Source organism: Vipera berus (assembly GCF_964194415.1).
Source record: "Vipera berus genome assembly, chromosome: Z".
Classification (NCBI taxonomy): domain Eukaryota; kingdom Metazoa; phylum Chordata; class Lepidosauria; order Squamata; family Viperidae; genus Vipera; species Vipera berus.
Window position 1 is genome coordinate 107,596,437 of NC_138205.1, and position 20,913 is coordinate 107,617,349.

The 20,913-nt window shown below is 37.6% G+C and overlaps 1 protein-coding gene across 1 annotated transcript in view; it reads left to right on the forward strand.

The window, feature by feature from the left end:
* Window positions 1-20,913, forward strand: part of CUBN (cubilin) — a gene marked incomplete at its 5' end in the record, with an annotated part of 199,548 nt that overhangs the window by 25,382 nt on the left and 153,253 nt on the right. Inside the window, 6 exon segments of the mRNA XM_081346267.1 lie at window positions 1,865-2,046; window positions 3,540-3,702; window positions 4,190-4,380; window positions 16,039-16,195; window positions 17,931-18,109; window positions 20,558-20,720. Of these exon segments, the coding sequence (XP_081202393.1) occupies window positions 1,865-2,046; window positions 3,540-3,702; window positions 4,190-4,380; window positions 16,039-16,195; window positions 17,931-18,109; window positions 20,558-20,720 (1,035 nt within the window).

The following is a 20,913-nucleotide window of genomic DNA, read 5'->3' on the forward strand; positions in this document are numbered from 1 at the left end:
AAGTGCCAAAGAAGAAGCGCCAATAAGAAGAAACACCAATCAGAAGAAACGCTGATCAGCTGGTGCTTCTGCTGAGCCCTGACAGCCTTGCAGCTCCAGCTGTCTCTCGCTCAGGCTTGTGTGGTGCTCCCGCCAGTTCAGCTCATTCCCCTCCCCAGCTACCACTTCTAGGATGGTCACGTACTACCTGTCAGGTGCCAATGTACCACAAGTGGTATGTGTACCACTGGTTGAAAAGCCCTGGTCTAGAGAAGGCACTGACAATAATACTCAGTTTCTTGTTTGCAATGATTTATACCGCTTGTATGACTTTTTGAAATCCTTATACAAATTAACTGCAATGGTACAAAAGTGAATTAAAACTATAGTAAATTGAGTTTGTTTAATCCTGATGATTTATAAATAATAACATGGTTTACACACAGACATGACTTATACATGAAACTACTTCGTAAATCCCATCCCTCTGGGATTACCTGCCTCACCCATGCCGGCAGAGGAAGCATGCTGCATATCCCATCAGCCCAATTATTATGGCTGGCAGGTCCAGGAGAAGGACCTTCTCTGCTGTTGCACCTTACCTCTGGAATATTTCCCCTCCCCATTGAACGAAGTCAGCTCCACCCCTCCTGACCTTCCAGAAGAGCCTAAAAACCTAACTCTGCGAGATAGCTTGGGGTTCCAGTGGGGCAGCATCATAGTGGAGGTGGTTGATAGATTAATAACAGATCCCACCTCTCCCCCATACTGCTCCAGCTATCCCTGCCTTCCCCATCCTGCTCCTATCTTTTAATTGGGCTTCAGGGTTATCTTGTATGATTGTAAACTGCCCTGAATTACCTTGAGGTAAGATAGGTCGGGACGCGGTGGCTCAGTGGGTTAGGACGCTGAGCTTGTTGATCAGAAGGTCGGCAGTTTGACGGGTCGAATCCCGAGTGCCGCGTAACAGAGTGAGCGCCTGTTACTCGTCCCAGCTTCTGCCAACCTAGCAGTTCGAAAGCATGTAAAAATGCAAGTAGAAAAATAGGGACCACTACGGTGGGAAGGTAACAGCATTCCGTGCGCCTTTGGTGTCTAGTCATGCCAGCCACATGACCACGGAGACGTCCTCTGACAAGCGCTGGCTCTTCGGCTTTGAAACGGAGATGAGCACCGGCCCCTAGAGTCGGAAACGACTAGCATGCATGTGCGGGGGAACCTTTACCTTTACCTTTACCTAAGATAGGTCAGCCAGTAACTTTTGCAAATAAAATTTATTAATTGTATAATAAATGAATGAATGAATGAATAAGCAATCTAGCTATATAGTTGTACATCTGTATTCCATGTGTGTTACATACAATGGATGATCTCTGTATAGCTCAGCTCAAAATGAACAGATAGCAAGTTTCTACTTTTCTCTAAACGTTACATTCTCTCAATTGCTATAGAATAGATCCTTCAATTTAGCCACAAAACTCCTAAACTAGTATTCTGTGACTTGATGGCCTCCAGATTTGTTGGATTATAACTTCCTGGTTTTGGTCACCGGGGAACTATATTTTGTCACCTTTCCTTTCCTTCATCCAAGTCTGATGAGGAGAAAGTAGAAATGTTCTTCAAGGCTTTTCCCCCCCTTGCATTTGAATTAAAATTCAGAAAAAAAATAGTTTGTATTTCAAGAGGCTAAAAAAAATAAGAGGACCTCTGGCCCATATTAAATATAATATTATCACCAATGATAATAGTCACAACCATAGCCTTAATGTATGAAAAACTCAACAGCTTACAGAACTTATGACCTGTGATGAAAATATTTAAAAAGGGAAGTAGTTAACTTAAGTTTTCTCCTTTTCCTCCTCTACCTCCCTTTTCCTCTCTCTAGAATGCGGTGGAGAACTGACCGGTATGTATGGAACAATTAATTCACCCGGCTATCCTGGCAATTACCCTCCCAATAGGGATTGCTATTGGATGATTTCAACTAATCCTGGTCTTCTTATTACATTTGCTTTTGGCATATTGAGTCTTGAACATCATGATAACTGTATTCAAGATTATCTTGAGGTAAAAATAATTTGAAAAATAAATGGATAGTAACAGCACAATAAAATAATTTAATTTCCATCACTGTAACTAAGCTAAATAGTTATTACCTGCAATAGAAAATTTTGTATATTATAGGAAGGGCTCATATATTAATCTTGGTTGCCATGTTCTGTCCAGTAAGTCATCCAGTAACATGCTGAGAAAACATTAACTAAAAGTTAAAATCATATTATCTGGGTACCTACAACATGCTGAACTGAAACCCTTGTGTCATATATAAATCTGGCCATATACATTTTTGAACACTATATCATTGATTTTCCAGGTTATTGTATTGCACAGTCTACACAAATAGATTCTAGAATTTTAGAAAGTAATATCTTAATAGACTTAAATCTAAATCTTTATTTTTTCATGGTACTTATATTAAAATATTTTCAGATTGAAGTCCAAATCCACAGCTCCTGAGTTTAAAGGTGATGGACATGGTCTTCTGTCTGAATACGATGGGAAAGAGTAGGAGGAAATATTCTTCACTCATGAACACACCCAGAGCATGGAGGCACCAGGAACAAGGGTTGGAGTAATAATTCATGTGGACTATAGGATGGATTTATGTGCACAATCCTTACTCAATTATTTTTTGGGGAGGCAGAAGTATGTGGATAAAGGTAGAGCTACAGATATATTCTGCCTTTTCAAAAATTATTTTCAAGATGACTAACAAAATTTGCATTTGTGTGTTTGTGTTTGTGTGTGTGTATACATACAAACACACACATTTCTGCATATTCTTTTTATTTATTTATTTATATCACACATTATTTTTACAAATAATTCAAGGCAGCAGACATATCCAATACAACTTCCTCCTGTTTTCCCCGACAACAACATGTGGGGCTGAATCCAAAGTCACGTAGCTGGCTTTCATGGCTAAGGCATGACTAGAATTAATAGGCTCTGTGTAGGCTGAGCCCGAAGGAGATGTTAAACGTGTGATAAGTCACAAATCCCTTCCTATGGTAAGAGATCTAAGCCCAGCTCACCTTGAATTCCTTTCTATTCTTAACTCCCACGCGCTCTCCTTAATAGTCACTTGGCAAGATTCTTGTAGAGAACTTAATAAAATAAGCAGAACCACTTGGTCTAGTGGTTAAGGCACCAGACTAGAGATACATAAATATAAAGAAATATGAAGATCAGTTTGAACTGCCTGAATCTCCTGATTTTCCAGGCACCTGACACTTTGGTTTCTACTCTGGTGCGTTAACCACTAGACCAAGTGGTTCTGCTTATTATTTTGCTTACAATCAATGATATAAACATTCGATCAGTTGAATAGCATCAAATAGAACAATAAGTATCAGGGTTGCTGAAATTAATTTATTTTAGGCATTATGAAACGTAGAAAAAATAATAGAGAAAATAGAAATGCATTTGATGTTAGATACAAATGATACATCTACATTTGACAAAGTATAACAAATATATGATGGCATGTTTTTATTTAGATTCGAGATGGCCTTCTCTCACAAGATCCCCTCCTTGGGAAATATTGCAGTACTGGGTTACCACCTCCTCTTCAAACCACTGGTCCATATGCCTGGGTACATTTTCACTCCAATGGCTTTGATAACGATAGAGGATTCCATATCACATACATAACCTCACCTAGTAAGTATATTTGTCCCTATCAGCTATCTTCTGGTGCCTTTCAGATATGTTGGCAATGGAAACCCTAAATTTAAAATTCTCATCCCACATAACTAGACTGCAGCAGGCTGAAGAAGACTATATCCTGTTCTGGAGCAAACCATAAGTCAGATACTCCTTATTCAATGAATGCAATTGGGATCAGCAACTCCACTGCTAGGCAACATGGTTATTAAGTGAAACATTACAGTTCTGGCTGCTGTTATTAAGAATGACATTATTTGATTGCAACTTGTGACTTCTTGCTGGTTTCCCCATTGACTTTGCCTACCAGAAGCTGGCTATGAGAGTCATAAATGTGACTGCAGAATGCTGCAACCTTTGTAAATGCATGGTGGCTGGCAAATATGGTCATGTGATTGTGGAGTTGCTGGGATGGCCATAGGTTTGAAGACTGATTATAAGTTTCCTTTGTAAATAATCTTTTTTTTAATCGTTCTTAATGTAGTGGATCCCAACTGTGGAGGAAACTATACAGATAGCAGTGGAGTCATCATGTCTCCCTACTGGCCCAGTTCTTATCTGAAAAACAGACAATGTATTTATATCATTCGACAGCCATCCAATGAAAAAATCTATTTGAATTTCACACACCTAGAGCTGGAAAGGCATCCTAACTGCTCCTTGAATTATATTGAGGTAATTATTGGTTCCTATTTAATAAAAATGGTGAAGGACAAATTAGATGAAACTAAATCTGGGATTTTTTCCCCCCAGAAAGGTGGTCTTTGGGCAATTAGCCTGCCCTAAGTATCTACAAGAGATTATTTTCATTGCATTGTGTTCCTGATATCGACCAGCTTCCAGAGAAAATGACATAAGGGGAAAGGTTTAAACCAGAAAAACAGTCTCTTTTAGCCTAAAAAGTCTAGATAGTGTGGCTGATGATATCATGGTATTACCAGGAAGCATCGGGTTGATATTTTTGGCCAGTATTTTGCAGGATTTGGAAACTGCTCAATTTAGGCTGCTTGAAGGATTTTAAGGAGTGAAATGGATATCTTAAAATTACCTCTGTCATTTTTAAGTTATTTGAACGGCCCAAACACTCTGAAAGAATAGAAATGTTGTTCATTCAGAGGAGCTACTATAAACCTGTAAACTGGTACTGTGATTGTGATTCAGTGGAAAATTTTGAAGACCCTACTGAAGCAGTTTAAAGCTGTGAGAGAGCAGGGAAAGTAAGCTAATCTATTCATAAAAATATAGGAACAAATATACAAAGAAAGGTATACAAGAGATTATCAATCTCATTAGGGTCCAACGTCTACAGAGGACAAGAGTCAGGTGAAATGTAACCAGAATAAAACAAAAATTTATGAGCAACAAAGATTATCTGTTCCACTCACTCTTTATTTTCCACCTATGATTGAACTCATCTTTATGGTGTGCCAATTTAAATATCAAGATAAGCTATGTTGGCTGCCTTACTTTGCCAGGACCATATCTTACAAAAGGTTTTATTCCCTTCTGAGTTGCATATAGTACATGAATTCCGCAAAGAGTCAATCCCAGTTTGTAGTGACAGATATTACTTGGAACTCATTCTGGTCTTCACTATAGATTTAATAGTAGTCATAAGATCTGCATTAACAACACAGGCAAATATTAAATATAAGATTTCACATATATGAAAAGTTATGTTATTCCAATATGAATTTCAATTTTAAATAAAAATCATTTGATTCTAAATACAATCAATCTGGCAAACATTTATTTTATTAATTATTAGATGTGTATTTGTTTTTAAAGTCCTTTTATGCAGATTTTCAACTCAAACTTTGTTAAACTTTTTACTGTTCCTGATCACTGTTTATTTGCATATTACACTTATTAATTAAATCTATATCTTGTTTTTCCTTCCAGTAGTGCTTCAAATGTAAAAGCGATATGATAAAAACATGATATAATACTAATGAATTTATAAACTTACAATTTTTGAAAAGATTAACCCAGTTTAAAATAACCAGTTTGAACCAGTAACAGTGCATTTATACTCTATGTCATCTTACAAAACAAAGGCTTTTCTTCCCAAAGAGCTACAAAACATAGGAAGAACCATAAAAAACCAGTTTCTCAATTTCTTTCAAATATTGGTAAGCAGATAAAATAATCTCACCTGACTTGGAAGTGGAAAAGTCTCATAAATCATAATGTTAATCTAAATTGCATCATGATGAGATCTAGTTTTGTTTAGAATAGAATAGAATAGAATAGAATAGAATAGAATAGAATAGAATAGAATAGAATAGAATAGAATAGAATAGAATAGAATAAAATAGAATAGAATAGAATAGAATAGAATAGAATAGAATTCTTGGTGTCATTGGACACATAAGATATTTGTATCTGGTGTATAAGCTCACAGTGTACATATAATAACAGCAAGTAATATTTCATAGATTATAAATTATAATTACAATCATTAATCTTAAGTTACAAACATAAATGGATAAATCATAAAAAACCAGTAGGAGAAGATAGTAGGAAAGATGAGAAGATGAGAAAAGATGAAAAATGAGACAGTGCGGTGGGAATGAAGTGTTCACCAGAGTGATGGCACGGATGGTCTGGTTGTTTTGACATGCCATGCTCTATAGCGGTGTCCTGAGGGGAGAAGTTGAAATTTACAATGAAGTTTACAATGAATATGATCTACTATTTTAAAATATTCTTAAAAAAGAAACACATAGGAAACATATGACAGTTTTCCTTTAGCTAATTGTAGAAAGTTATCATATGATCTTGGTTGTGGTCATTAAAGGTAATCGCCTAGGGCTTAAAGGGACCTAATTTCTTTATTTGACAGATGGATGAATATTTTTTATTCCAGACAATAAAATTTAGCAAAATACAATAGCAATTCCTGCACAATTCTATGTATAGGGAGTTCAGTGAAAAAAATATAGAGAAGAAATATCTTATTACAGGGTGCAGTGTAAAGGAAACACATTCATTGTAAGCAGGGCTTTTTTGTCATAGAACGCTCAGAATGGAGTTCCGGCATCTTTTTTGGATGGAACCTTGTATGGCAGGCAAGGCGGGTTGTATGACATGTGTGAGTTCCGGCACCTTTTTCTTTTACAAAAAAAGCACTGATTGTAAGTAGGGATCGTTCGAAGTTGCAACAGCACTGAAAAAGGTGACATGACCTTTTTTCATACTTATGTCCATTCCAGCATCCCCATGATCATGTGATCAAAATTCGAACAGTTGGCAGCTGTCATATATTTCTGATGGTTGAGCTGTCATGTGATCATATTTTGTGACCTTCTGACAAGCAGAGTCAATGGGGAAGCCAGATTCATTTAACAATTATTCTACTAACTTAACAACTGCAGTAATATGTGGCAAGAAAGTTCATAAATTGATGCAAAACTCACTTAACACTGTCTTGCTTAGCAACAGAAATTTTGGATTCCATGGTGGTCGTAAATAAAGGACTATCTGCATTACTATTTTTCATTTGGGTTCCTCAAAAGATCCTGAGGTCAGGCCTTTAAAGAAAAGTACTTGAATTTTATTGAAACTACTGCAAGTCTATATTTGTTTCAGGTTACTTGCACCCTAATGCCTCATCCTACTTTTGGATTGGTTGGCCTTTGACTGAACTCATAACAACTTCAGTTTCTGTGATTAGAACTGATTAATAATAATATTAATAATAATAATAACAACAACTGTTAACCATTCTTCACTTGTGGCATTTTGAAGCATCTCAGTTTGATGAAATGCTTCAAAATACCACAAGTGAATATCCATAGTGATACCCATTGTCATCGGGGCACTGGGAACTATGTCCACTTTGCAAAATACATCAAGAAATTGCAGCTTCCTGCAGTAACTCCAGCAAAGCTACAAAAACTGCGCTACTTGGAACATTTTACATTTTAAGGAGATACCTGGTTGATACCTAGGATGCTGGCAGCAATCCATGTCAACCATTAGTGCCAGTCAATTTGAGTGTTCAGTTGACTGAGTTTCATGTTTTATGAATAAAAGTTTTATATAACAACAACAATACTGTTCAACATCGCATTAATTCCATTGACAATAATATTACAAAACACAAAACTGGGATACCACATCTCAAGCCAGCATGACAAGATAAACCATCTACTGTGCATGGACTTAAAACTGTATGCGAAAAGCCAGACTGAACTTGAATCAACACTCAACGCAGTTCAACTGTTTAGCAGCAACATCAGAATGGACATTGGACTTGTAAAATGTGCTATATTATCCATGCAATGAGGAAAAATGGAAAAAATAGAAGGAATAGAACTGGGAAATGGAAGTATTATGAAAGCACTAGCAAAGGATGATGGTTACAAATACCTAGGCATATTGGAAGCAGATAACATCTTGAATGGAAAAGTCAAAGAGTCAACACAAAAGGAATACATCAGAAGAGTCCGCAAAATACTAAAATCAAAGCTGAATGCTGGAAATATAATTAAAGCCATTAATACATGGGCAGTCCCAGTGATACGCTACCCAGCTGGAATTATCAACTGGACATTGGCTGAATTGGAACACCTAGACTGGAAAACGCGTAAACTTTTGAACATGCACCATGCTCTACATCCATGAAGTGACATCGACAGGTTGTACCTGCCAAGAAGAATAGGGGGCAGTGGGCTACTGCAAATCCACCAAACTGTAGAAGAAGAAAAACGAAGTTTGAATGACTATGTGAATCAAAATACAGAAAAATTGCTGCAGGCTGTGAAAACAGAGAGCATTGTAAAAATAACAGAAATGAAGGCAGAATATAAGGAAAAAACGGCTGGATGACAGATCAAATAGATGGAAAACCAAAACTCTACATGGACAACATCTGAAAAACATTGAAGGAAAATGTGATAACAACTTGACATGGGCATGGCTTAAGATGGGAACCCTCAAGAAAGAAATGGAATGCTTAATACTGGCTGCTCAAGAACAAGCACTACAAACTAATGCCATGAAAGCGAAGATACAAAAATCTACTGACAATCCAAATTGCCGACTTTGCAATGAGAAAGTTGAAACTGTTTCACATTTAATACGTGAGTGCAGCAAAATCGCGCAAACTGATTACAAAGCTAGACATGACCGAGTTGCTAAACTATTCCACTGGGCATTGTGTAAAAAATACAACTTGCCTGTGTCCAAAAAGTCGTGGGAACATAGGGTGGAAAACGTTGTTGAGAATGAGAGGGTGAAGATCTTGTGGGATTTCCGAATACAGACAAATTGCCGTTTGGAACACAACATGCCAGATATCCCAATCGTAGAGAACCGAAGCGTACAGTTGATTGATATCGCTGTACCAGGAGATGCCAGAGTCGAAGAAAAAGAACTGGAAAAAATTACAAAATACCGCAACCTGGCCATCGAAACTGTGCAATTATGGATGAAATGTGTAACAGGATACCCATTGTCATTGGGACACTGGGAACTATGTCCAAAAGCGTTGCAAAATACATCAAGAAATTGCAGCTTCCTGCAATAACTCCAGCAAAGCTACAAAAAACTGCACTACTCGAAACATCTTACATTTTAAGGAGATACCTGATTGATACTTAGGATGCTGGCAGCAACCCATTTCAACCATTAGTGCCAGTCAATTTGAGTGTTCAGTTGACTGAATTTCATGAATAATAATAATAATAATAATAATAATAATAATAATAATAATAATAATATAAAGTTGGAAGGGACCTTGGAGGTGATCTAGTCCAACCCCCTGCTCAGGCAGGAAAGCCTATACCATTTCGGACAAATGGCTGTCCAATGTTGAAGCATTCACCGCTTCTGGAGGCAGGTTGTTCCACTGGTTAATTGTTCTAACTATCAGGATGTTTCTCCTTAGTTCTAGGTTGCTTCTCTCCTTGATTAGTTTCCACCCATTGCTTCTTGTCCTGCCTTCAGGTGCTTTGGAGAATAGCTTGACTCCCTCTTCTTTGTGGCAGCCCTTGAGATATTGGAACACTGCTATCATGTCACCCCTCACCTTTCTCTTCATTAAACTAAAAGGTAAAGGTTCCCCCGCACATGCGTGCTAGTCGTTTCTGACTCTAGGGGCTGGTGCTCATCTCCGTTTCAAAGCCGAAGAGCCAGCACTTGTCCGAGGACGTCTCATTAAACTAGACATACCCAATTCCAGCAACCATTCCTTATAAGTTTTAACTTCCGAAGTTCTGCTTCAGATTATTTGAAACAGCTGTAAATGCTGCTCTTTCTTTTGAATTGTTCTGATTCTGCAGAATTTTAGAACATCTGTTTTTCTTGCCTACTTTCTGGTTCAGGCCATATGTTACTTCTTGTTTTCTCCCTGAATATTTCCATGCTTTTACTTGTACTTGGCAAAGCACCATACAAATACACACAAATTACATGATGCAGAGTTCTATTAATATATTTTATTTCTTTTACATATGGAGTGGGCATAAGGGGTTTTTATTACTCCACAACTCTGTAGTTCTGAAGATAAGTGACAGAGTCCGATCTTTTTTGTACTTTTTGTATTCTGTGCATTTTGAGTCAGCAAATTGGTTTCATATGGCTTTGTGAGTTGACACACTAATGAGAAGGAAATGTCCTTGGTTGTCTTTATTTAAACATGCTTTGTGAGAAATGTTGAAAAAGATTCATGTGAGCTAATATAAACAGAGGATATATTAGAATGTATAGCATTATTTCTTCTTTCCTTCTTTCATAAGTAGAATTCTTTTCCAAAATCAGACAGAAATCTGATGTAAAATGAAAACAGGAACATTTATTTATTTGGATTCATAATTTCCTTCTATAGTTGTTGACAAAATCATAGTAACATACACTAAGCCTGATGGAATAAAGCAAAATCCATTTTAATTAGGAACAATAGGTTTAATTTAGCAAGGCATTTCCTTTGTCTTGGGTATTAGTTCCAGAGATTGTAGGTTTGCCTGGTCTGTTTCTATTCTGCAGGTCCCTTTCACCCCCTCTGAACCTCTGCACATCCACCCTGCTGAGGACTATGAGTATGGAAAGCTATATAAACATTTAGCAATTCAATATTTTGCTCTTTGGAAGCACAGAAACTTGGATGGGGAGAATGGGAAATAGCGTCCTTCCTTGCAAGGATCCTGAAAGACTGTCATTAGACTTTCAAATATGGTAACTGTAGGATACCTCTGAGAAGAGTTGCTAAGGCCACACATTTTGAAATGTCATAAATTTTTCATGGGCACTTAAAGAAATAGTGCAATATTGCTCTCTGAGAAGTGCTAAAGTATCTAGGATCAAATAGGCAGCTAGCTATTTTGGCATGAGTAGATGTTTTGGCCTTTGAAACAATAACAGTGCCTGGGATTTCTGATCCTCAAATTGTATTATCTGTACTCTAATGTAAACCTATATCAGGGAATAACTATTGGAAAATACTGATAATTTGCTCTTAGCAATAACAACAGTGGGTGCTTTACTTTTCGTTAAATGAACATCCAAACTCATCAGAGTTTCCCCCAAAAAACACATTATTGTTTAGATGATACATTATTTGTATGTGTTTCTGGATGTAGTACTTATCACATGTGCTAAGTGGTTATATTTGCCAATGCCTTTGTCATAAAGGCGAATGATGTAACTGTTCCAGAAAGTGGTGATAAATTGAGTAAATTGCAGTGCAGTGAAATAAAGGAACCAGGCAGGAGTGTCTGCTGCAGGTTAAAGAAAACTCAGGCTGATGGTCACATCATAGGGTTTTGATCATATGGTTATGGCCACCATTTTGTATTTTTAAATTCCTCCCTCCCTGCAGATATTCCTGCAGGTTTTCAGAAATGTGAGAATCAATTATTTTAATTGATAATGTATGGTACTACTCTAAAGGCTTTGAATTTAGAGAAAGTAGCATCATCTCAAAGGGAGGTGGTGGCTCAGTGGGTTAGGACGCTGAGCTTGTCGATCAGATGGTCGGCAGTTCGGCAGGTCGAATCCCGAGTGCCGCGTAACAGAGTGAGCACCTGTTACTTGTCCCAGCTTCTCCCAACCTAGCTGTTCGAAAGCACCTAAAAATGCAAGTAGAAAAATAGGGGCCACTACAGTGGGAAGGTAACAGTGTTCTGTGCGCCTTTGGCGTCTAGTCATGCCGGCCACATGACCACAGAAACGTCCTCAGAAAAGTGCTGGCTCTTTGGCTTTGAAATGGAGATGAGCACCGGCCCCTAGAGTTGGAAACGACTAGCACGCATGTGCGGGGGAAACTTTACCTTTACCTTTAGCATCATCTCATATAATATCCCCTTCATGATTTACTGCCTTGTCGTGGTGAAGGGGCTTGCGTAATTCAATGAAGCTATGAGCTATGCCGTGCAGGGCCACCCAAGACGGAAAGGTCATAGCAGAGGGTTCTGACAAAACGTGATCCACTGGAGAAGGAAATGGCAACCTACTCCAGTATCTTTGCCATGAAAACCCTATGGACAGCACCAAAAGGCAATACGATATGACGCTGGAAGATGAGCCCCTCAGGTTGGAAGGCGTCCAATATGCTACTGGGGAAGAGCAGAGGACTAGTACTAGTAGCGCCAGAAAGAATGAAGCGACTGGGCCAAAGCCGAAAGGACGCTCAGCTGTGGATGTGTCTGGTGGTAAAAGGAAAGTCCGATGCTGTAAAGATTTTTTCTCCATAGGAACCTGGAATGTAACATCCATGAATCAAGGAAAGATGGACGTGGTCAAACAAGAGATGACAAGACTGAACATCGACATCTTAGGTATCAGCGAACTAAAATGGACAGGAATGGGTGAATTTAATTCAGATGACCATCAGGTATACTACTGCGGGCAAGAATCCCTCAGAAGAAATGGAGTAGCCTTCATAGTCAATAAAAGAGTAGGAAAAGCAATACTGGGATACAATCCTCAAAATGACAGAATGATCTCAGTTCGAATCCAAGGCAAACCATTCAATATCACAGTAGTCCAAGTCTATGCCCCAACCACCAGTGCTGAAGAGGATGAAATTGACCGGTTCTATGAAGCCCTACAGCACCTTATAGAACTAACACCAAAAAATGATGCCCTTATCATCATGGGGGATTGGAATGCTAAAGTAGGAAGCCAAAAGATAACCGGAATAACAGGCAAGTTTGGCCTTGGAGTACAAAATGAAGCAGGGCACAGGCTGATAGAATTTTGTCAAGAGAATACGATGGTCATAGCAAACACTCTTCTCCAACAACCCAAGAGACGGCTCTACACATGGACATCACCAGACGGTCAACACAGAAATCAGATTGACTATATGATCTGCAGCCAAAGATGGAGAAACTCTATAGTACAGTCAGTAAAAACAAGACCAGGAGCTGACTTTGGCTCAGACCATGAGCTTCTCATTGCAAAGTTTAGGCTTAAACTGAAGAAAGTAGGGAAAAGCACTAGGCCACTCAGGTATGAATTAAATCATATCCCGGTTGAATATACAGTAGAGGTGACAAATAGATTTAAGGAATTAGATCTGAAAGACAGAGTGCCTGAAGAACTATGGACAGAGGTTCGCAACATTGTACAACAGGTAGCAACCAAAACCATCAGAAAGAAAAAGAAATGCAAGAAAGCAAAATGGTTGTCTGAGGAAGCTTTGCAAATAGCTGAGGAAAGGAGGGAAGCGAAAGGCAAGGGAGAAAAAGAAAGATACGCCCAATTGAATGCAGAATTCCAGAGAATAGCTAGAAGAGATAAGAATGCCTTCTTAAATGAACAGTGCAAAGAAATAGAAGAAAACAATAGAATAGGGAGGACCAGAGATCTTTTCAAGAAAATTGGAGAGATGAAAGGAACGTTTAATGCAAAAATGGGCATGATAAAGGACCAAAATGGCAGGGACCTAACAGAGGCAGAAGAGATTAAGAAGAGGTGGCAAAATTACACAGAAGAACTATACAAGAATGAGTTTAACGTCCCTGACAATTACAATGAGGTGGTAACTGACCTCGAGCCAGACATCCTAGAATGTGAAGTGAAGTGGGCCTTAGAAAAGCTGAGCAACAACAAAGCTAGTGGAGGTGACAGTATTCCAGCTGAGCTATTCAAAATCTTAAAAGACAATGCAGTAAAAGTGCTACACTCAATTTGCCAGCAAATTTGGAAAACTCAACAGTGGCCACAGGATTGGAAAAGATCAGTTTATATTCCAATTCCAAAGAAAGGCAGTGCCAAAGAATGTTCAAACTATCGCACCATTGCACTCATTTCTCATGCTAGTAAAGTTATGCTTAAAATCCTACAAGCTAGACTCCAGCAGTATGTGGATCGAGAACTACCAGAAGTACAGGAAGGATTTTGAAGAGGCAGAGGAACTAGAGATCAAATTGCCAACATACGCTGGATCATGGAGAAAGGTAGAGACTTCCAGAAAAACATCTACTTCTGCTTCATTGACTATGCTAAAGCCTTTGATTGTGTGGATCATAACAAACTGTGGCAAGTTCATAAAGAGATGGGCATACCATACCATCTTATTTGTCTCTTGAGAACTGGACACGGAGAAGCAACAGTGAGAACTGGACACGGAACCACTGATTGGTTCAAAATTGGTAAAGGAGTCCGGCAAGGCTGTATACTGTCGCCCTGCCTATTTAACTTATATGCAGAGCACATCATGAAAAGGTAGGGCTAGATGAATCAAAAGTTGGAATTAAGATTGCCGGAAGAAATATCAACAACCTAAGATATGCAGATGATACCACTCTAATGGCAGAAAGTGAAGAGGAACTAAAGAGCCTCTTATTGTGGGTGAAGAAGGAGAGTGCAAAACTTGGGTTGAAACTTAACATTAAAAAAACCAAGATCATGGCATCCGGCCCTCTCAATTCCTTTCAAATAGATGGGGAAGAAATGGAGGTAGTGACAGATTTTATTTCCCTGGGCTCCAAGATCACCGCAGATGGGGACTGTAGCCAAGAAATTAAAAGACGCTTGCTCCTGGGGAGGAAAGCAATGGCAAATCTAGACAGCACACTAAAAAGCAGAGACATCACCCTGTCAACAAAACTGCGCATAGTCAGGGCTATGGTCTTCCCAGTTGCAATGTATGGCAGTGAAAGTTGGACCATAAAAAAGGCTGAGCGCCAAAGAATTGAGGCCTTTGAACTATGGTACTGGAGAAGACTCCTGCGAGTCAGTTGGACTGCAAGGCGATCAAACCGGTAAGTCCTAGAGGAGATCAACCCTGACTGCTCTTTAGAAGGCCAGATCCTGAAGTTGAAACTCAAATACTTTGGCCACCTAATGAGAAGGAAGGACTCACTGGAGAAGAGCCTAATGCTGGGAAAGATTGAGGGCAAGAGAAGAAGGGGATGACAGAGAATGAGGTGGCTGGATGGAGTCACTGAAGCAGTAGGCGTGAGCTTAAATGGACTCCAGAAGATGGTAGAGGACAGGAAGGCCTGGAGGAACGTTGTCCATAGGGTCGTGATGGGTCGGACACGACTTCGCAGCTAACAACAACAACAGCATATAATATGTATTTCCTGTATAGGTTTAATTGTGTTAAACCAGTATTGTTTCTCTGTGTCATATAATATATGTCGGTATATGCACAATTCTGTATTTATTTATTTATTATGGTCATATTTATGTAGTATATATTGGAGGTGGTGAAATTTCATTTTAATGTATGCTGATTAGTGTACAGTCATAGTTACAATAAAGTTATTATTCTATTATATTTCTGTTTTGTTCTATTACTAATGTAAGGGTTAATTTTTAAAAAGAAGTAAAGGCCTTCCTAAATAAACAGACTTCAGCATATTTAAAATAAAATGGAAACAAGCTGGAGATTCTAAAATGAGCTTAAAGTGACATCTATATATTTACTGTTCTCAAGCTGCATATATATTACCTTCTCCCCAGAAAGCAGATACTCAAAATATTTCTATACAGAAAGTTTTGTCAATTTTGTTGATACTTCCACTACATTTCTACAAACAAGTGAAGTACAAAAGGAGTGTAAAAATTGATTCAAAATTTTGAAAAGCCAGCATGGAAAATATGGAACAATGGCAAATTAAGCATTCCAATCATTTTCATGTTATTGGCATGTTCTGGCATTTATGTATTTATTTATTTATTTAATTAATTAATTAATTGAATTTGTATACCGCCCTATTCCCGTAGGACTCAGGGCGGTTTACAGGGCCGTTAAAACCATTTCCTAACTACCTTACTATTTCTTCTCTTAATATTTCATTGAGACAACTGTCTGGCATATATATAAAATTGATGAGATGATTAAGGGGCTTTTGGTTTTTTTTGTGTGTGGATTAGATCCGAGATGGTGACACTGAGATGGCTCCCATTATCAACAAGTTCTGTGGAAGTATGCTTCCTTCTGCAATCACTTCCAATCAAAACAGCCTCTGGATCAAGTTCAAATCTGATATTTCAGTTAATACTTCTAACTTCAAGGCCACTTATGAAGTTGGTAAGTGAAACAACCAACTTAAGGTAAGGTACCAACTTTCATAAAGTTCTGTAGTGTCCACTGACTTCATGGTCAAACTATGGTGTAAATTCTGTACACTATTTTAAATGGACCAAAAATGGAAACCTTGATGATCTTAGAGAAGGTGACATCATTTTCTTTCAATCTCATCCATATCTGTCTTCAAGCAGTTTAGCCTTATAATATGTTGTTTTACTGGTCAGGATAGCAGATATTTTAGAGGACAGCAATCTTGCCATATTTCAGTCAGATTCCTCTAAAGATCTGACTACAATACTTTTTTTCATTAATCCCACTTTCCTCACTTTTAAGTAGGAAATAGCAGAGATGAGGAAAAGCTGCAACAGTTGCCTTCAAGCAGCAGAAAACCTGTAGATAAATTATTCTGTTTAAGTTCCAAATTCTCCCTTATAAATACAGCTGCTCGAACTTGGATATTGTTCAAAAAGTAAGCACTTTTTAAAAAAAAATCAGCCAGTTTGTCATTTCATAGACCAGTCCAGTTCTACTTATGCAATAGATCTCATAAAGTTAAATGTGGGACAGAGGGTAAGGGTATGTGCACCATAACTGGTATTTAATGCTTAGAAGTAGTGGAAAAAGTGAAAATTAGAGCAGATTAAATTTATTTCATGAAGTGAATGACTTCATGCATACCGTGTTTTCCCAAAAGTAAGACCTACCCTGAAAATAAGCCCTAGCTTGATTTTTTGTGGGTGGGCCTAATATAAGCCCCATCCCAAAAAATGAGCCTTAATTCTGGGGCAAGCCACACACCTAAAAATCAAGCTAGTGTGGGGTGTGGAGCTGCTCCATGCGCCCTGCACCCACTTACCTTGCAGCCAGACCTGCACCCACTTACCTTGCAGCCAGACCTCTCCTCGCTGGCCCACTTCTTCTTCAGCATCCCCAGGCCTGCATTTTGCAGTCAGAGGCCTTTCCAGAAGGCCACTACAACTAAGAACTGACCTATGGATTGAATCCATAGCTCAGTTCTTCAAGACCTCTGCTGTCGAGAGCTCAGCTATGGATTAAAGCTCAGCTGCAGTGGCCTTCCAGAAAGGCCTTTGACTGTGAAATGCAGGCTTCCTTTTCAGCTGCAGAATGAAGCTGCTCTTTCGGCCGCAGAAGAAGTGGGCCAGTGGGTGGGGCTGTCTGTGCCAGAGGTGAGTGGAAAAGACATGCCCCCGTAAATAAAACCTGCTTCCTCTTTTGGAGGACAAAAAAAATCTGGTCTTATTTTCGGGGAAATATGGTAGGTGAAATATTGGAGTTACATTGTACTCAAGAGAGGCATAGAAGAAACATCTGAAGCTTGCAGTTAGTCATTGCTTAATTTAAATAACACTTTTAAATTTCAGAGACCCCATCTTATTGTTATCAGTATAAATATTAAAATGATATATTGTCTGTAATAACCTCTCAAATAGCAAGATAATTCTTGAATCAGTGAAGCTCTTTGTAGTACCTGACCTAATTCACTGCTTTGAAGTGGGTTCCCTCTGCAAGCTGTGATTTTTGCTTCAAATTTTCATCAAATAACAATAGCTTTTCAATTTTTTACACAGGTCTAAATTGTAATGTTTAATGATACTGAAGAACAATATATAAATGTACTACTGTATATGGAATAAATAATATCCATGTCAGTCAACATTCTACAAAATGTTTGTCAATATTCGTTACTAAACTAATTTTTCATTTCTCTTGGCAGCTTGTGGAGGACCCTTGTCTGGTGAAGGGGTCATCAGATCTCCCTACTTTACCAGATCATTGCCAAAGGGCCATATATGTGAATGGATCATAACGGAACCTGAAGACAATATTGTGATTCTTAATTTCACTGATTTTCATATCTATAATGTTACTACTTGCAACTCAGATTATGTAGAGGTAATTTTTTAAAGGAAATTAATCTGAAAACCAAACATTTCAAAGGCCATGGATGTGACCAGCAGTATCCCTTCAAAAAATTACATTTAATTTATACACCATAAGAATCTGACATCTCTAAAAGTTACAAATGAAATACAATGTTTATCATAACAGAAAGGGAAAAAATAAACTATTTAGTTAACTTAATTTTAATGAAATTTAATCAAATGTAATGCTTGGCTTGAAAAATTGAAATATGTAGAAACTATCATATATCATATGTAATTTTTATCAAGGTTAGATTGATTCTAAAATATTTGTTTGCACAGAAATTGGTGGGATTCATACTTTGAGAATACCTATTTAGAACTGAAAGGCAATGTGGGTTTATACATTATTGTAAACTCTTATTAAGTAGACTATCAGTCTAATAAGCAATTACAAGAATTGTTTTTGGTAACAACTTTAGACAATGGTGTCGTAGCTAATGAGGTAGAATTACTTAAATACTTTGTAATAAAAGAAATATGGGAATTTGCATTTTTCAAAATAATATGTAGAATAAAACATCTATGTTGTTTTTACAATATTTCAAATAGATCTTACAAAGTAGAATACAGCCATACATAGAACAAAGGAACAGACAAGTTTCAGATAAGGCAGGAGAACATGGGATCAGACAGATAACCTCAGATGGGTAATAGAGAGTGCAAGTGAGGATAAGAAGCAATAAAACAATAAACCTTTGCTTTATTGATTGAGCAAGGCCTTTTTCTGCATGATTCCAGAATGTGGAATATATTAAGCCTAATAATATTCTAGTCCCAGAATATCAGATTATTCTTTTGAGGAATCTTTACAGTGAAACAGATACGATGACTGGAATTGAATTGAAAGAAAAACAGAGTGCTTCAGAATAGAAATCGGGATTAAGAGGAAGAGAAGATGTGGGAGATGTTAGGCTGAGCCTGAGGGAGAGATCAAATGTGTTGTAACTCACCAGTACTTGTGGCCCTGCAAGAGATCTTATCTCTTGCTCATTCTCTTGCCCTTTAGTTGGTCAGATTTGTGTAGAGAGTTTAAGCTTGCAATAAGTCTTTATACTCATTTGAATTGCCTGAATCTCCTGATTTCCCTGGCACTTGACAGAAGAGAGGACAGGAGATTGAAACATTAGCATTTGGAGATATGTAGATTGACAATTCTTGGTTAAACTGAAATATGGGAGATTAGAAGCATTTGTTATGAAAGTAGAGAATGAAAAACAAAGAACAGGATTAGTAATAAATACTCAGAAGATAATGATAATGCCTACCTGCATGATTAGTGAACTTACAGTTGACAGTGAAGCTGTAGATAGTTCTGTTGTATTGGGCTTAAAAATAGTTAAAGATAGACAGTATGCTAAAGAAAGTAAGGGAAGATTCATTTTAGAGTGGAATTCAAGGACAAACATAAACAGAATCATGAAGAATAAGGATATTTCTATGATGCAAATTTCAGAAAAGTTAAAGTTATACATTGTACAAGTGAGAGAAATAAAATACTTGCCTACACATTTTGTACCTGGGCACTGTTACTAAAAATATTGAGATCGCAAAAGGAACCATCATTTGATCTTGGTTCCATTAAAGATTAACTTTTTGGGAAATGATTGGCAAGCAGAATTGCATCTATTTTTGGCATGTGATGTTTACTTATGCTTGGCAAGACTGAAGAAAATGAAAGAAGGGAAAGACAAAGTGGATTGATGGGATTAAAGAGAAAATTATCACTGAAAGAAGTAAGGAGAACCAAGTTACTACTTAGATGGATTGAGATCATTAACACTGCCCATGCTGAAGTCACCAAAATTGAACGTTGCTCAATGGCACTAAATCACATTAGGATATTTGTGTTACAAGAAAATGATTTACGATAGTGGCGAATATCTGTAGCTCGAGTGTAGGATGAGGGTTGAAGTTCACTCTGTGAGTTTGTGGGTTGGTTTCTGAACATTTCATTACCAGGCTAGGTAACATCTTCAGCAGAATTTAGGGGATGGAAGATGTTATCTAGCCTGGTAACAAAATGTTCGGAAACCAGCTCACAAGCCCTGAGAACAAACCTACACCCTTAAGAAAATGATTGCACAAATGGTTCCACTAAGCCAATTTTATCAAAATGCCTATATGGTCACTCACCTATTCTGTATGAGAAAACTTTTCTTATATAGAAAGGTGAGTAAAAATTATATTAATTTTCTGTATCACCTATTCTGTATGAGAAAACTTTTCTTATATAGAAAGGTGAGTAAAAATTATATTAATTTTCAAAAATGTCTTTAAAAGGTGATAGGGAAATTGGACAAAAGTAATCTAAAACAGAATAGGGGACAATTTTCTTTCCCTATCCAAAGTCATAACATGAACTATATGTGTTTAGTTTATAGGTATTTTCATAAGATTGAACTTTTTTCTTTTGCAGATTAGAAATGGAGGCAATGCAAATTCTCCTTTTTTGGGAAAATACTGTGGGACAACTATACCACCAGTGATTCATTCAAGACATAACTCACTTTATATAAAATTCAGAGCTTCATCTACTACAAATCTTGGTTTCATGGCTGAATACAAACCTTTTGATATAGGTAAATTCTGGTCACTCACCAACTCTCCTTTCCCCTTGAATTTGTTTCTCAATTATTAAGCAAAATATAGTAAAGCATATAAATTAAATGTATGTGTATTAATGCTGGGTGAGATAATCTGATACATTGCAGATTTCACGTTCCTCACCTTTGATCATGTTATCTGGAGCTTTTATTTCATCAACCACATGAG